This window comes from Scomber japonicus, chromosome 7 (assembly GCF_027409825.1).
Source record: "Scomber japonicus isolate fScoJap1 chromosome 7, fScoJap1.pri, whole genome shotgun sequence".
NCBI lineage: Eukaryota > Metazoa > Chordata > Actinopteri > Scombriformes > Scombridae > Scomber > Scomber japonicus.
This window is the reverse complement of record NC_070584.1, coordinates 15260210-15275924: the sequence shown is the minus strand read 5'-3', so window position 1 is coordinate 15275924 and position 15715 is coordinate 15260210. Positions and strand designations below refer to the sequence as shown.

Genomic DNA, 15715 nt, shown 5'->3' with positions numbered 1-15715 from the left:
GCATCATTGGTGATCCAAGTGTGTGGGGAGCAGAAGAGAATATCTTTCAGTCCAACATTTGCCCTCAACAGGTCCACGTGGCAGTGAGGGGGCTGCAGAGTAGGAGGTCAGCGGGCTGCAAATGACATATCTATATAGGTTAGCATGGCACACGGTTAGCACCCTAGGCTGTATCATTTGAACCAGGGCTCACTGTGGTGTTGTGGATGGCTAACACTGTGCTCTGCTACTTCATAGACATGATTCAGAAATGAGAAGGAGGGAAAGAGAGAGAGAAAATGAGAGGGAGGGGAGTGAAAGAGAGACTCAAAGGGAAAGATAGCTTGAGAGAAAAAAAAGGCTCAGAGAGTGTCAGACAGAAAAAAAAACAGAGCTGCTGAGGGAGGGAGGGAAGATACAAAGGGAGGCAGAGATAAAGAGAATAAAAGAGGAGAGGGGAGAGAGTGATAGAGGCAGGAGAGAGATACACAGGGAAAGGGGAGAGAGAGTGAGAAGGAGGGGAAAAAATGCTGAAAAGGAATGAGAGAGAAGAAATGAGAGAGATACCAGGGGACAGAGTTGAAGAGAGGAGAGATGGAGGGTGAAAAAAAAGATGCTGTGAAGGGATGAAATGGAGAGAGAAAGAGAGAGAAAAGAGAATATGCAACACAGAGTGCAAGAGAAATATATAGTGGTGTGTGTGTGTGTCTCTGTGTGGGGAGGAGTGGGGGGCATGAAATGAAAGAAAGAGAGATAGAAAGAGAGAGAGGGAGCACGCACAGACACGTAAATAATGTGAAGCAACAACGGACTCGCTGCGCCCACAGAGGAGATAACCCAGAAGGCTATATTTAGCTCGTTAGGCCTGTCATCCACACTGAGGCCTGTTTCCACAGGCTGGGGCTCTGCTCACCACGCTGCACTGCTCCTGCCTTTACTATTCATCAATTTGAAGCTCTTTAAATACAAGGGTGAGGGGTTGGAGAGTAGATAGATAGTTATACAGGTTGATGTATATAGCATTTTTCATGAACTTAAATGCCCCAGATGATATGACAAATGAAAAAAAGAATGCTTTTTTTTTGTAATGGTGGAGTCTTTGAATTTTCTTTGGTAAACAGCAGTCATCTTCTTGCAGGTGTTATCACATAATGATCTCATATCACAATCAAATGGCATCTTCAACACTGTGACATCTTCATCTTTGTTTTTTCTGTTGAGAAAGTTTGAGTTGTCTTTGCTTGGGTAGCCAGTCTTATGATAATGTGCTTACTATTGCATTATTCATGTCCCAAATAAAGCAGTGCTGCTGCAGGAAATGTAAACTGTTTAGAAGTGGAACTGAGCCACAAGAAATGTCAAGATATTTGCAGTACAGGTGACTCCAGACACTCATGTAAAAACTTTAAAAAATATATTAAAAAAAACTTTCAGTTGCATTCAACATAAACTTATTTGATTTTATTGTTCGCTTTTATTATTATTTTTTATTATAAAGTGCTTTTTTCATATTTATGGTCTCCAGACTGTTGGAAAGGACTAAATGGGGCCATTAGTACTTTTGAAAATGTACAGACTACATTTTGGCATTTGAGAGAATGTGACAAGTAGACTGTTAAAAGTGGAAGTAAATGCCAATAACTGCAACAATACTGTATTTGATGAAAAGCCCTTTCATACCAGCCACCATGTTTTAAAAGAAGGTGTTAGTTTCACCTCCTCATTGCATTAAACTTTTCAAACACTGAAAGTTTGTTTTTCCTCACATTTACTAGTTTAATTCTATAGCTGGCAGTGGTTCAGTTTTACACTTCATGCTTGGAGAGATGATGATGCTTCTCAAATTGCTTCTGTCTGTGTTGCAGCAGTAAAGCGGTGCAGCCAGGTTATACTGTAATGTATTTGTATGTTTGGCAGGCCCGCTCTCTGTAGCTTTTTTGGATGGAGTATATGTTTTATCCTGGCTGCTCTAGCATGCTGGCTCATCTCTTTGTATGTGTGGAGAGACATTGGCAATGTGTAACTTCAGTGGTAGCTGCAAACACACACCCACAAAACATCAAGTCACACACACTGAGTGTCTGTGGGCGATTTTGCTTTTCTCCGGCTGTTATATTTATAATTCATGCTTCTCAGATTTCACTGCTCTCCTGGAATTCCACTGTGTATTTTTAAGTAAGGTTGCATTGTAGCCCTGGCTAATCAGGGGGCGTAGACGTATCGGTCACATGCGTACACAAAGTGCAGGCAAGGCTCCTGTCTGGGGAGCTGCGTTCACCCCTGCTGGCCTGAGGTTGAATCTTGCGAAGAGCAGACACACAAGCACGAGGCTCGGTGGAATGTGAAGGAAAGGGAGATAATACAGTTGTCTCACGTCATGAAATGCCCCAAAGTCACTATTTTAATCCAAACCGACCTTATTATCAATCTCTCGCTTCTCTCCCCTACTGCATACATGTAGTGGCCCGAAATGGGGAAATGCTAATCCTGGTCTAATTACTGACGGATTTAGAATCAACTGTATGTTATAGTTCAGCTGCTTCTCTTTTTTAGGATCGAATCTCTTCACAAATCTCTTTTCTACAGTGTCTTGATGGTTCTGCAGCCTACTTCTCATTCCCCCTGTCAAACACAAGACAAAACTCTTACAGGGGAATGGACTGCCCAGCCCCTTTTAATATAAAGTATAAAAAAGACATGTCTACTGGAGGGTGACAGCTCGCAGTCGGGAGTCACATTAGGTGGCCTCTTCATTGCTTTGTTTGTGTGTGTGTATGTGTGTGTGTGTTATAGTGAGATACAGAGGCTCTGCAGGCGTCTGGTGTTAATGAACGGCTAAGCCTTTGGCAAGAGACAAAATATTGTTGCATCAAATTTCACAATAGAAAAAAATTATATTATGAAAGATGAAAGGCGTGATATTAAATTTGTATCCATCTTTTTCTGTTGCTTATGGATGCATTTGTGTGCTATGAGATGATTATTATTGAAAATTTGAAAAATGTGGTGAAAAATTGAAATATCCGATTTGTAAGGACCTAACCACAATCTCAAAACTCTACTACACTGACAGTGTATCAGCTATAACGGACTGAATGAAGGATCATGACACCAAACCACCTTAGAAGTCATATGTGATGGTAGTTAGATTTGACTCCAAGGTGGAAAAAGCTTGAATAAAGGTCAGGCTGTTTGCTGCCATTTAGAAATGGAGCTGCCAGACAGAAGTCACCTGTTGTCTGATTATCAGATTTTCAGACTTCAATTCAAATTGCTGAAAGATCAGAGACGTGCACTCCGTTGTAAATCTGTGGCTGTGATACAGGGGTGTGGAAATTGACCTGTTAGCTTGTCTATCAAGTGAGGAAACTGAAAACACTGCAAAAAAATGAACAAAATCAATTCTACAATGTAGGGAGGTGAGGTGTGTTTAAATGACTAAATAATACTTGTTAGTACTCATTGCTCAGACTAGATTTTGTGAAAAAGTAGCAGCACTAGTGGACAAAAATACCATGGTAAGAGGCTTGCTTACTCTTATTATGTACATTGGAAGTTTGATATTCGCAGAACTTGTAATAAGCACCTGGAGGTATTCACATAGCAGTTCACTGTGCAAATGTGATTTTAAAAAAAGTGTAAAGATGGCAAGACTAACCTTGGTTTGAAAAGTAACCTGAGCTAAGCCACCAGAGTCTATAATGTTAAGCTTCCTGCTGTTCATAGTAATTGTCTTAATAACTTCCCTTTCCTGAAAGGGTTAGCCTCGAGCCTCCTGCAGAAGGGGTTGTCATTGTATGAACAGCATACAAATCTAAATTGGTAGTGTAACATATCAATATAGTGATTTAACATAATTAAATGAATCTCTCATTTAAACATTCTCACGTTTTTTTTTTCAAGATTTTGTTGGCATAGACGCCTTTATTCAGCAGTACACCGACAGGAAACATGGGAGAGAGAGAGGGGGGTGTGACATGCACCAAAGGACGTCCGATTGGGATTCGAACCGGGCTCGGCTGCGTATATGGCATGCGCTCTAACCACTTGACCACCTGTGCTCACATTCTCGCTTTCGTAAAGAAACATATCAGTAGTCTGGATGAATTAACCATAGAAGCAAACATTTCTAAGTATAATTGTTCAATATACATGTTGATGCTGATATTGGATTGATTTTTATATGACATAATAAGTTCCTTTAACAATTTTAATTTTAATTTTTATGTTCGGGGAATGTTGAATCTTGAAGCATTTTATCAGGATTGTATCGTGGCCTCAGCGTTTTGTATCATGCCTACCATGCGGTCATTTGTTAGAACATTGTGAGCATGTATGTGTGTGTGTGCATATATCTCTGTGTCATTCGTTCAGCACAGCCCCTCAGGGATTGATGGAGTGCATGTATGTGTGTATATGTGTGTGGATTAATGTGGTGCTCTCAGCCTCTTACTCCACTCCCAGCTCATCTGTCTGATTCAGGATGACACACTGTGTTCTCTTCAGCAACATTACAGTCGCAGACTGCTTGAAAACGAGGGATGGGAGAGAGGAACGGCAGTTAGAGAGAGGAAGAAGGGATAAAAAAAATGAAGAGAGAGAAAAGAAGTAATAAGGGAAGTGAAGAGAGAGCGACAGGAGATGGGAAAAGAAAAAGAGAGTGAGCAAAACAGACTGAGATGAAAGAAATATGAGAAAGAGAGGGCGCAAGGGCATTGGCAAAGAGAGCAGAAAAAAGTGGAGAAAAAAAAAACAGAACGACATTGGCAAAGTGGGAGAAAAGAAAGGGAGGAGAAACATAAAGAGAAAAAGGGTGCATTTTAGTGTATGAGTATTATAGAGCAAAGGAGATGGAGGAGGGGGCGGATCGACAGAGAAGGGGGTGGATAGACAGAGGAGATGAAGAGAAATGCCAAGAAGGGGAGAAAGAAAATAAATAAGACTGATGGAAGATATCAGGAAGGAAGGGGGCAGAATTTGATTTGAGATTGCTTCTCGCTAAGCTAAACGGTGCTCTGCCATCTGATAGTGGGAGTTGGCCAGGGGATTTAAGCGGGGCCAGATGTAGGGAAGGATTGAGTCTGTTTTAAGAGTCTTAAACCTGTCTGAACTGTCTGGAGCTGCAGAAAACAAGCAGGACAGGAGTTTTCATAAAGATGGGCCGGTAGTATATACAGTACATGTGTGTTAGATAGATATGAAGCCCCTCAAATTCAAGGTCAGTTGTATCCAGTTGTTGTGTTGGCTCTTCCTCTGATGAAACTGGCTGCAAGAGAAGCTGCAGTGAGGCTGAACGTCTGCCGTGACTGATTTAGTCGTCACCCGCTGACAGGACACAATGGAGAAGTCAGAGCCTGCTAACCTAACCTCTGATGTGGGTTAGCGCAGTGTGCTAATAAATGTTTTAACATGGTATGTGTGTGAGTGTGTGTGTGTGTGTGGGCGGGCAGATGAAAGAGACAAGCTCACCCAAGAGACACCGATGAACAATGCTTTTGTTAAGGTTTTTATACTCATCCGCACCCGAATGTACACACACACACACACACACACACACACACACACACACACACACACACACAAATAATACATGCAGGAGTAAACCCAAGCTGCATTCACACATGTAAGGCAGCACACACACACATACTGTATGAATACAAACACACTGTACAGCCACACAGCCACACATGATCTCTCTCTCTCTCTCTCTCTCTCTCTCTCTCTCTCTCTCTCTCTCTCTCTCTCTCTCTCTCTCTCTCTCTCTCTCTCTCTCTCTCTCTCTCTCTCTCTCTCTCTCTCTCTGAATGTCCCATTTACATAAATCACCTTGGATTAGACCCACTTCCTAAAGCTCATTTTAAAGTCTGCCAGTGTTCTTTGCAAAATGCATAGAAGAGAGTCTGGCACTGTCATCTGACACTTTCTCAACACCATGGGGGTGGAGGGAGGGAGGGGGAAATGAAAGAGCAAACACTCCCTGAAGAATGAAAGAGTGGAAAGAGGAGGGAAACACGAGAGTGAGGGAAGCAAGAAACGGAGAGAGAGCAGCTCGTTGAGAGAAGGGCAGGAATGCTTTTTGTCTGTCTTGCCCTGATGATGACAGTGCAGTGTGTATGTTATTAGCGGCAGATAGACTTTGGATATGGGGTATGTTCAGAAGAGTGGAACATTATAAGGCGATCAGATAAACAAGAATTACACTTCAACCTCATTTATCTAAAGTATCCAAATCTGACGAACTCACGTAACGAGCTAAAAAGCTGGCAAAGTGGATCAGGCTTACACTGGATATTGAAATTAATTTAAAGCTGCAGAGATTTTATTCCTCTCGATTACATATGAGCTTTTCTTGCAAATAGAGTTGCTCATATTGCAAATATTAGTTAGTTTAAGTTTTGAAAGGTCCACAAAGCTTTTATCTTTTCCAATAAACAGTTTTAAATATGATGAAAATATGTCCTGGTTTGTCCTGGTCTCCTGTTGAATCTTGATAACTTTTGTGTCTTTGTTGTGGAAGATTCAAATGATAAAAGGAAGTCAACCCACATTTACCATAATAAATATATGAGAGCAAAATGATGTCTTCATCATAGACTTTTGATAGAATGTTATTTATATGGAGACATTTACCCCAGTGTTTACATCATAACATTTAGATTGATTCAGTTCCTCACTGTAATCATACCTCCTGTTCATACTGGCTATTAAAAGATCCCCTTCAAATGAACTTTCAGTATAAATGATGGGGCCAAAACCACAGTGTGTCCATGCAGTAATTTTGTGCAAAGATGCATTTGAACATTTATCTGAAGCTTATATGAGGCTTCAGCAGTCTGAGTTATAGCTAGTGAATATCTGCCACATTTACAGACTTTTAGCATCAAATTCCCTCTTAGTGTTTCCTCAGACTGTGTTTTCCTGTTGAGCTGCAGTGGAAGTAGTAGTAGTAGTGGTAGTAGCAGCAGAGACAAAAATAGGTAATGTTGAAAGATATCTGCTTGATTTGACTAATTTGGATAGCTGAAGCTGATATTAAATCAACTTTTTAAATACATTTTTACACAGAAGGAGACTTTTGTATTGGAATTTTGGCCCCATGTCACTTACATTGTATGTGCATTGTGAAGAGATCTTCTAATGGTCAGTGTGAACAGGAGGATGTTTCAAAGTTCATTTGTGTACCTGACAGTTGTTTTTAAGACAGACTTGAAAAATTGTGAACCTGTCCTTTAATCTGTGTCTATGGCTCTCACTGACTGTTTCAGTCTGGCTGTAGTATCTAATGCTCCATATTTCTGCTAAACAACGCTGCAGATACTTTTCTCAGACGCTAAATTTCAGACGCAGTTTCCTGTCCCGTGGTGGCCATTCAGCAGTTATAAATCAGATGTTGAACCACTTTTCTTCCATCGTGTTTGCACAAAACCCGATTGTTAGTAAATAAGGACAAACACAACTTGACTGTTTAATACCTTTTAAAAAGGGCTGCAAATCCTTCCCCAAATATTCCCCTAGATGCTCTCATCAGTATATTGAACACGTATGGTCAAGTATGAATGCAAACATATTGTCTGTTCAAGTATGACATGCATCTTTGTTCCACATTTTAGTTGATTAAAAAATGTACCAAACATATCGATATAATATACACACAGGTTTTTTTTTCTCTGCTCTCTGGGTGGGCAGTGTTCGGGTGTTCTTGGTAAGCAACATCAGCCAGTTGGCTTAGTGCCCCTCTGCCAGGCTTAGTCTTTAGCCCACATGCGCCTTTAAATCTGCTACACGCACATACACAAAATCCACATAGACAAGAGATCTTACACTACACTGCTGAATGAAAATGCAGTGACACAACGCAGGGATTATATAAGGAAGAAGGCAATGGGTGGTGGTGGTGGTTCAAGAGTGGGGGGTTCAGTTAAGAGAGGATGAACCTATTAAAAAAACTGACTAAAAAAGGAAAAATAACACACATACTGTAGCAATGAAATTTCAGTTCATACAGTACAGTTATTACAATACTGCAGTCAAGACCACACACATATCACAGCTGTTGCTACTGGATGACACACGCAAGACAATATTACAGTGTAGCCTATTATCATTTTTTATAATATTTGTATATTTGCTGGCGTCGCTAAGATAAACAAGATTTTTTTTCTTAATTTGCGAACAGGAAGCAATATTGGTAACTGCTTCCATACTACAGTTATACATTCACAGACTACAGAGCCCAGTTGTTTCTGCTCTACAGTCCAGACCAGACTCCCATAGAGCGTTGTCACCAGAGTGCTGCGCAGACTGCACAAATAGTACAATAGTCACTTCACTGCTGTCTAGCCTACACCCACAGGACAACCCACAGTTAGTACATTTCAGTCACTTATTCTTTTCCTTTCTGTCTATTTAAAGGAAATCCTGACTGGCCCTATTAATTGTGTAATTGAAATGTTTGTATGGTTAAAGGATTACATTTCTAGCCGTTTATATAACACTGTAACTGAGTGATGCTGAAATTGACCCCCTGATTTGTGGTTCTTTATCCAGTCACATCTGTGCTTCTTGTCATCTGTTGTTATAATGCTGCTCTCTGTTATAGAACTGCTCTTCTTTAGACTGAATGACTCAGCCTTAAGTCCTGACAAATGAGAGACCTTCTAAACTGTTGAGCACTTCTGAAGGTGACACTGTTCTGTACAACCTTGTTGCAGGAAAGTGATCAATCTAATATTTATTGTTATCAGCAAAAGCTTCAGCTCTCTAGTGGCAGTACAATGACAGCCATTACTACATAACACAGTGTATAACCTTCTGGTAATTGTATGTTTCAAGTGGATGCAGAGGTTTAATTTTCGCCACAGATAGTAAGATTAAAAGGGAAAAGGTAATTCACACATTCTATGTTCATGTCTTTTCTCATTTTGACTGGCTGGCAGTGGTGGAAAAGTATTTAAACCTTTTAGTTGAAGGTGACATATTATTCACATATCTAGTTTTGTATTTTTAATATAGGGATCTTCTGGAATATCTTTGATGATTTACAGCTTACATCTTATACTGGCTCTTCATACAGCCCTTCAGTTCAGCCTCTGTCTGAAACAGGCAGTTTTAGCTCCTGTCTCTTTATGGCTCACTCTTGAGGAGCACACTCTGTTGTGATTGACCAGCTGCCCCATGGCATACAATGGCTGGCTGCAGAGGCTACGTTAACAAACCATGCAACAAACTATAGTAGTAGGATTTCACTTCTTTTTCTCATTCTTTACTCAGAATGTCAACTTCTCAGATAAATCTGTACATGTTAGAGCTGGAAGTCCATCCAAAATATGAGAGTGGACAGTGCAAACAACACATGATAAAACCTTCACACAATTTAAGCAACAACCTTAGCATCCAATTAAATGATATTAAAGTATGATATTAAAATAGGGTCCACAGGCAGACTCAAACCAGTTAAGTGGTGTGTGCTGTAATCATACGGCTACCACGCATGCTCCAAATAAATGTATCTTAAGAATTCAATATACCATTAATTCTGGCTTCTCTCTTGCCTTTTGCCCTGGATTTTCAAGAACTTGAGAGATACATAGCTGGAGAAAAACATCCTTCTTAATGACTGTGGAATGCACTCACATGAATGACATTTTTAATTAAACAGTCTCAAAGAAACTTGACGGAACTGAACTGAACACTTTTCTTCTCAGTCCACTGATTCTCACACGCACCCCTGCATCAAGGCTCCGTAACTTCTTGCTCTCCCCTCTACCACAATAGAGCAGAATTCCCATCATATCTTTTATTACATTCCTTTCTATAATGTCATGCTGGTTACATACAGTCAGCTGCTTAAGTTTAGTCTAGAGTGGAGAGCTCTTCCTGAGGCCGGCTGCTGAAGTGTGCTATGTTGTTACTTGCAAGGTTGTATTCAAATACCGGGGCCCTGGTTGTAGCACTCTTAGCTGATAGTGTTTGGGGGGGGGGGGGGGTACTAAATGAAAAGAGTATCTTAGAGGAGAGAATGAAAGACTAGCGAGTGAAATAGAGAAATGGAGAGTAATGACAGAGAGGTGGAGAGACTGATGGAAGAGATGGAGGGAGCATTAATAAGGAGAGGCAGACAGGAATTGAGTTAAAAATATGGGGAGGGGTGAGGAGAGGTGTAATGATGGAGAGGTGAAGAGAGAGGCTGATGAGAGATGGAGAGAGAGAGAGAGAGAACAAAGAGGGATGTCACATGTCTTTCATGTTGAGAGGGCTGGAAGAGAGGCAGACATGGAAACACAAAGAGCTTGCTCAAGTATGTTTGTGTGTGTGTGTGTGTGTGTGTGTGTTTTCAGGTGTGTGTGTGCATACTTGTAAGAAGTGTGTATGTATGTGTGTGTATGTGTGTGTTTGAGCATTTTTACATGTGAAAGAGATTCCAAGAAATGAATGCATTTTTTTTTGTGTACATGAAAACACGTTTTTTTTGTGCCAGTCTGTCCGTGAGTGACATAAAGGAAAAAAAGAGCTAAATACACAGTAGCTCGAGGTAAAGAAAGGAGAAAATATAGATATAGCTCTCAACAAGGAAAAGAGAGGGAAAAAATATACAAAGCGAGGGAGTGAAGTAGAAAATGGCAATAGATAGGGAGCATGAAATAGAGAGAGAACAAAAAGGAGAAAGAATGCGAGAGCAGAGGAGACTGAGTGTAAAGGACAGAGACAAAAATGAGAAACAAGGGTAGATAAAAGAGAGAGTAATGGGGAGAGGAGAGAGGGAAAGAAGGTTTAAAAAAAGTGAAAGAAAGGATAATTGGCAAGAAAGACTGAAAAGGTGTTGACAGGAGAGAGTGAGAGAAAATGCACTAGAGGAAGAAGGTGACAAAGAAAGAGAATGACAATAGAGGCACAACAGTGCAAAGATGGATAGATAGATTGATAGATACAGTAGATAGAAAGATGCCTCGTCACTCGTCATGACAGAGCAACACTTCCTGCCACAGTGCAGTGAAGACGTCCTCCAAAATAAGCAACAAATTGTGTAGTTTGTCATTGCTTTCCATAACGGCCCGTATGAATTTGGTCTGATCTGAAGCCCACATTCACAAGACGAGTTATTCTGTTACAAAAACCATTTGTTGTATGTCTGCCACGACTATCACTAAAGGTTATGGCTGTTGATTTTCTCTATTTTTCTATTTGTCAACAAATCTCTTGGGCAGAGCTAAACTAACAAGGAATTGATCCCACCTACAAGTATTGTGTGTTAATCCAAAGCTTGATATGTTGTATTCTACTGTGCCATAGACCTCCATCGATGTCCAAAAACTATTAAAAACATGATAGTGAGCCACAATGTTGCACTTGGTAACATGTTTCTTTGCCCCAAATACTTTGGGCACACAGTATGTTTCTAATGTTTTTAGTCTCAGGAGTTTAGTTCCGTGTATGGCCGACGCCATAGCACATGCAGGGGAATGTGGTTTTGGTGTGCTTCATATGACAACCTCTCAGCAGGTAGAAGCTGTTAGTTCACCAACTAGAACGAGGGCACCCACTGTAACAAGGTTAATGATCCACACGTGACATTATAAAAAGAAGACATGATGTGCAAATGAGCGATAGAAAACCAATCGTTATTTTTGGTGCACCCCTTAATCATAGCTCTGCGAGACAACATTCACTTCAACGAGAAATATCGTCATGATTTAGTCACAACCTCAAAAGTCAATTTCAAAGTCAAGAGGCTGATATTTAGGGTATCTGCCAACACATATTACCAATTACTCCCCCCCCCCCACCCCACCCCCAAATGATATCTGTGTCCATCAGTGTGTCAGTCATGGGAATCATGTTAAGGTAACATGAAGCCAGGGTTAGCTTTGCAGCTAAAAACTGGCACAGTGTGGTTCAATGGACGTAACTGATAGCAGAAACACAACATTTTATTGTGATATCAACAAAGAAACTATTAAATGTCAATTGATCACATTAGGATTGATATCCAATCCTTTCGTATGTATTGTTGCTGATACTGATTCATGATATCATATTAGTGCATTCCTACAGTAAATGGAACCAGGTCATTTTAGAAATTTAACCAAACAACTGCTTCTATTTATTGGTTCTCTACCAAATAACACTTCATATACTGAGAAGCATCAAGAATTCACTCACTTCTGTAGCGAAGCAAAATTTAACATTTATTCAGGGAAAAACTGACATTTTCATTGGAGCAGAAAAATATGTCAGAGCAGGTCACAACCTGAGGGAAAACCTGCTGAGCTTCTTCAAAATCTGTCTCCTCTTTTTGATATGTATTGTATTACATTGTTTTACATTATAGTAATGAGCAAACCATTTGTTATCTTATTTACATTTGAAGTATTATACTTACAGTGTAAACCTTGCACAACGTGCCTTTGTCATGCTGTAATAACGTTCATGGCAGCAAAGCGAATTTGAATTTAGATAGGTACAGACAGACAGACAAAGATAGCAAGTGAGTAAAATGAGACAGGAAATAGAGAGATAGACTGAAATGGAGAGTGAAAGAACATTTGACAGCTAGAGAAAGAAGGAGGGGAATAACTAGAGAGAGAAGGAGGGGAGAGAGAAAAGACAGACTGACAGCCTCTGAAAGATAGAGATAGGAGAGAGAGGGAGGGAGAGACTGAATGAGGTAGGGAATAAATGTAGAGAGGGAAGAGAGCAATAGAGTGAAAATGAGCAAGAAAATACAGAGAGGAAGAGAGAGTCGTGTCTTGCTCTCATCAGTCAGAGCGTTGCTCATCCGGCGGCAGAGGCTGGCTTTGTCACCATGACGGATCCTCACTGTCTGTATGCCGCTCGCCACCAACACCATTACAGCACATTACTGATGTACACACACACACGCAGAAACACACACACACACACAGAAGTGAGAACTGCACATTTAGCAAGCACATCAAGCACATGCACACATGCAGAGAGATGGTAGCACAAGGTATTGTGAGCACACACACACACACACACACACACACACATTTACGTTTGTTGTGATGATGTCTCGTATAAATTGACATTAAAAGACTCAGAAAATACACATGCACATTCAGATAGGAGTGTGGCTTTGCTTTTGACCCTTTTACACCTGCGATAAACCTGCAGTCTGTAGCTGGATAAAATGGTTTGAGGGAACGATTGTTGTTGTATGGCCTTTGCAGAGAAAGTGGTTGTCTGACATTTTTTTACCTAGTTTGTTTGAGACCTCAGGAAGTGGCAGAGTTAGGTGACCTTTCAACTTGTTGGGTGAGTTTTTTCTTAAAGGTTAAGTTTCCAGTCTAAATTAATAAATTCTCACTTGCCCACATGAAATGACTGAAATCATGAAATGAAATAGTTATTGGCAAGGTAAACTCAGCGTGCTTTACATTAAAGTGCATACAGCAACAAGTGACCACAAGTCATGGTAAAGAAAATGCATGCAAGACAGACAACCACTCCCCCTCCAAAGGACACTGACAAATCACACGACCATCCTCCAGACACAAACTAAATAACTTACTGTACTATAACCCTGGGAAAACAGAGGAAGTGAGTTGTGACAGAACTGGTCACTGTAATCATCGGTTTTGTACATACTGGCTGTGAAGAGATCAATTACTTGCTCGACTTAGGCTGTAAAAAGACTAACTTTGTAAAAATACTCTCTTGATCTTACTCAGGCAGCCAAAGCCCCATATTAGCTTCAGCTGAGTCTTTGGAATACATTTTTGCACAGATTGAGGACTGTGGATTTTGTCCCACATGTCTTACTTTGGAGTTGTGCTAGGAATGGATGTCCTCATGGCTAGTAGCCATTCCAGATGTGTTTTATTCAGTAGCATTTCTATAGTTGTGTCTTCTTTGTGCATTTATTTTATACCTTGAATTAACATGTGTTTTTCCTTGTACAGATAAGATATTCAGATACAGAACACATGTTAATCCCAGTTTATCCTGTTGTAAACTTGCATTATGGACATGCACTGTATAGACACATTGTGTATTAGTATTCTTAACAAGCAGTCACAGAGTCAGGCTCATTATTCTGGCCTTTATAACACATGTACAGTATATACACACAAACACAGAGGCAGGAACACAACAAGCAGGAGATAAACATACAAAGTAATGCTCATTTGGCAGCCCTGCATACACACACACAAACACACATGCTGAGACAGTGATCGTCCATAACTCACTCCAAGACATAAATACCTTGTTATCTACACACAAACACAATCACAAAAACTTGGTGTACTATACACATTCTTTCCTCCCCATCTTCTCACTCTTTCTTTTCTTTCTTTCATTAAACCAAGCTGACAAACAGCAGTATATGCACCAATGCTGCGCAACAGCTGTTTAATGGGAGATATTGTGTAAGAATGAATGTTAATTTGTGCTGTGAATAAAATGCTAACGAAGCTCTGTCATTTGTGTTTGTCTCCACAGTATTATGAAATGTCCTACGGTCTTAACATTGAGATGCACAAGCAGGTAAGAGAGACTATATTTGCTATGTTGTTTTTGTCTCCTGCTGTTGGATTGCTGCTGGTTTACTTGGAGGCTGTGTATACTGTAGATGTTTGTGTGTGTGTCACTTTTTGTGTAGGAGTTGCATTTATTGAGTAGGAGAGGAGGTGAATGTGTTATTTTGCACACTGTAAGATTGTATGCCAGTGTGTCATTTTGTGTGGGTGGGTGTATATTTTAATGTAATTGTCCTCTTTTATGTGCTGTATGTAAACTATGCAACCAGTGCTCCTGCATATATGTAAATGAAGTGGATCAATTCACAAGTGAAACACCTTTAAATATATTGCAGTCATGCAACAACTCCACTGCTACAAATTGTTGTTTCAAATTGTACCATATTGAGTCAACAACACACAAGCAACAAGTAGAATAGTAAATAATATAGTATTTAGTCCTGAGCTTCTGTGTTGCATTAAATTACATTCTACAGGTGTTTCTCATTTTTTGGTCACTCAGTGTATTCTGTATCGGCAGGATTAATGCAGGATCTGTTGCAGCTTAAATTTAAACTGTCTTTTCCTTTGTACTTAATTTTAAAAAAGTGTCATAAACAAGACAGTCGATGTAAAAAGTGGTTCCAACACTGAGCAATAGATGACTTATTTTATTAGTTTAGAGAGGGTCACCACGCACAACACTGCAGGTTACCTTGGTATACCTTTGAATAGGGGTGCAACGAATCAAAAAACTCACGGTTCGGATCGTTCCTCGGATCAGAGTCACGGATCGGATCGTTTTTCGGATCAGCCAAAAAAAAAATAGACAAGACAAATAAACATGTTTTGTCTTTTTTTGAGTGTTACGTCTGTGTGGTAGGCTAACCTAGGCGACGGGTTTGTGTGGCAGCGCGAGTATAAGGAAACAGACGTAGCACTAGAGGCAGCAGTTATCGTTACAGCAGTCACCGAAGTTTACTTTTATTTTCCATGCCCACTGTTCTACATGTTGTACACTGAGGACAATAAATCACAACGAGCCATAGTTTGCTTATTGAAAAGGGAACTGTTGCAGACTTTTACCCAGAGCGTGTTAAGTAGCTCTGTCCCTGGAACTAGCAGGAATGGTTACAGCTGTGTGTGGACTGAACATGCGCACATTTTTTTTTTTTTTTTCATAAATCAATCCGCGTATCATGCGTGTGCCGAACCGAAATAGATGGTCCGAACGGATCACGGACCAATGATGATCC

General features: G+C 40.3%; 1 protein-coding gene across 1 annotated transcript in view; it reads left to right on the top strand.

The window, feature by feature from the left end:
- The window catches only part of tle2b (TLE family member 2, transcriptional corepressor b), a 78186-nt gene that overhangs the window by 15966 nt on the left and 46505 nt on the right, over window positions 1–15715 (top strand). Inside the window, 1 exon segment of the mRNA XM_053323177.1 lies at window positions 14443–14487. Coding sequence (XP_053179152.1) covers window positions 14443–14487 — 45 coding nt within the window.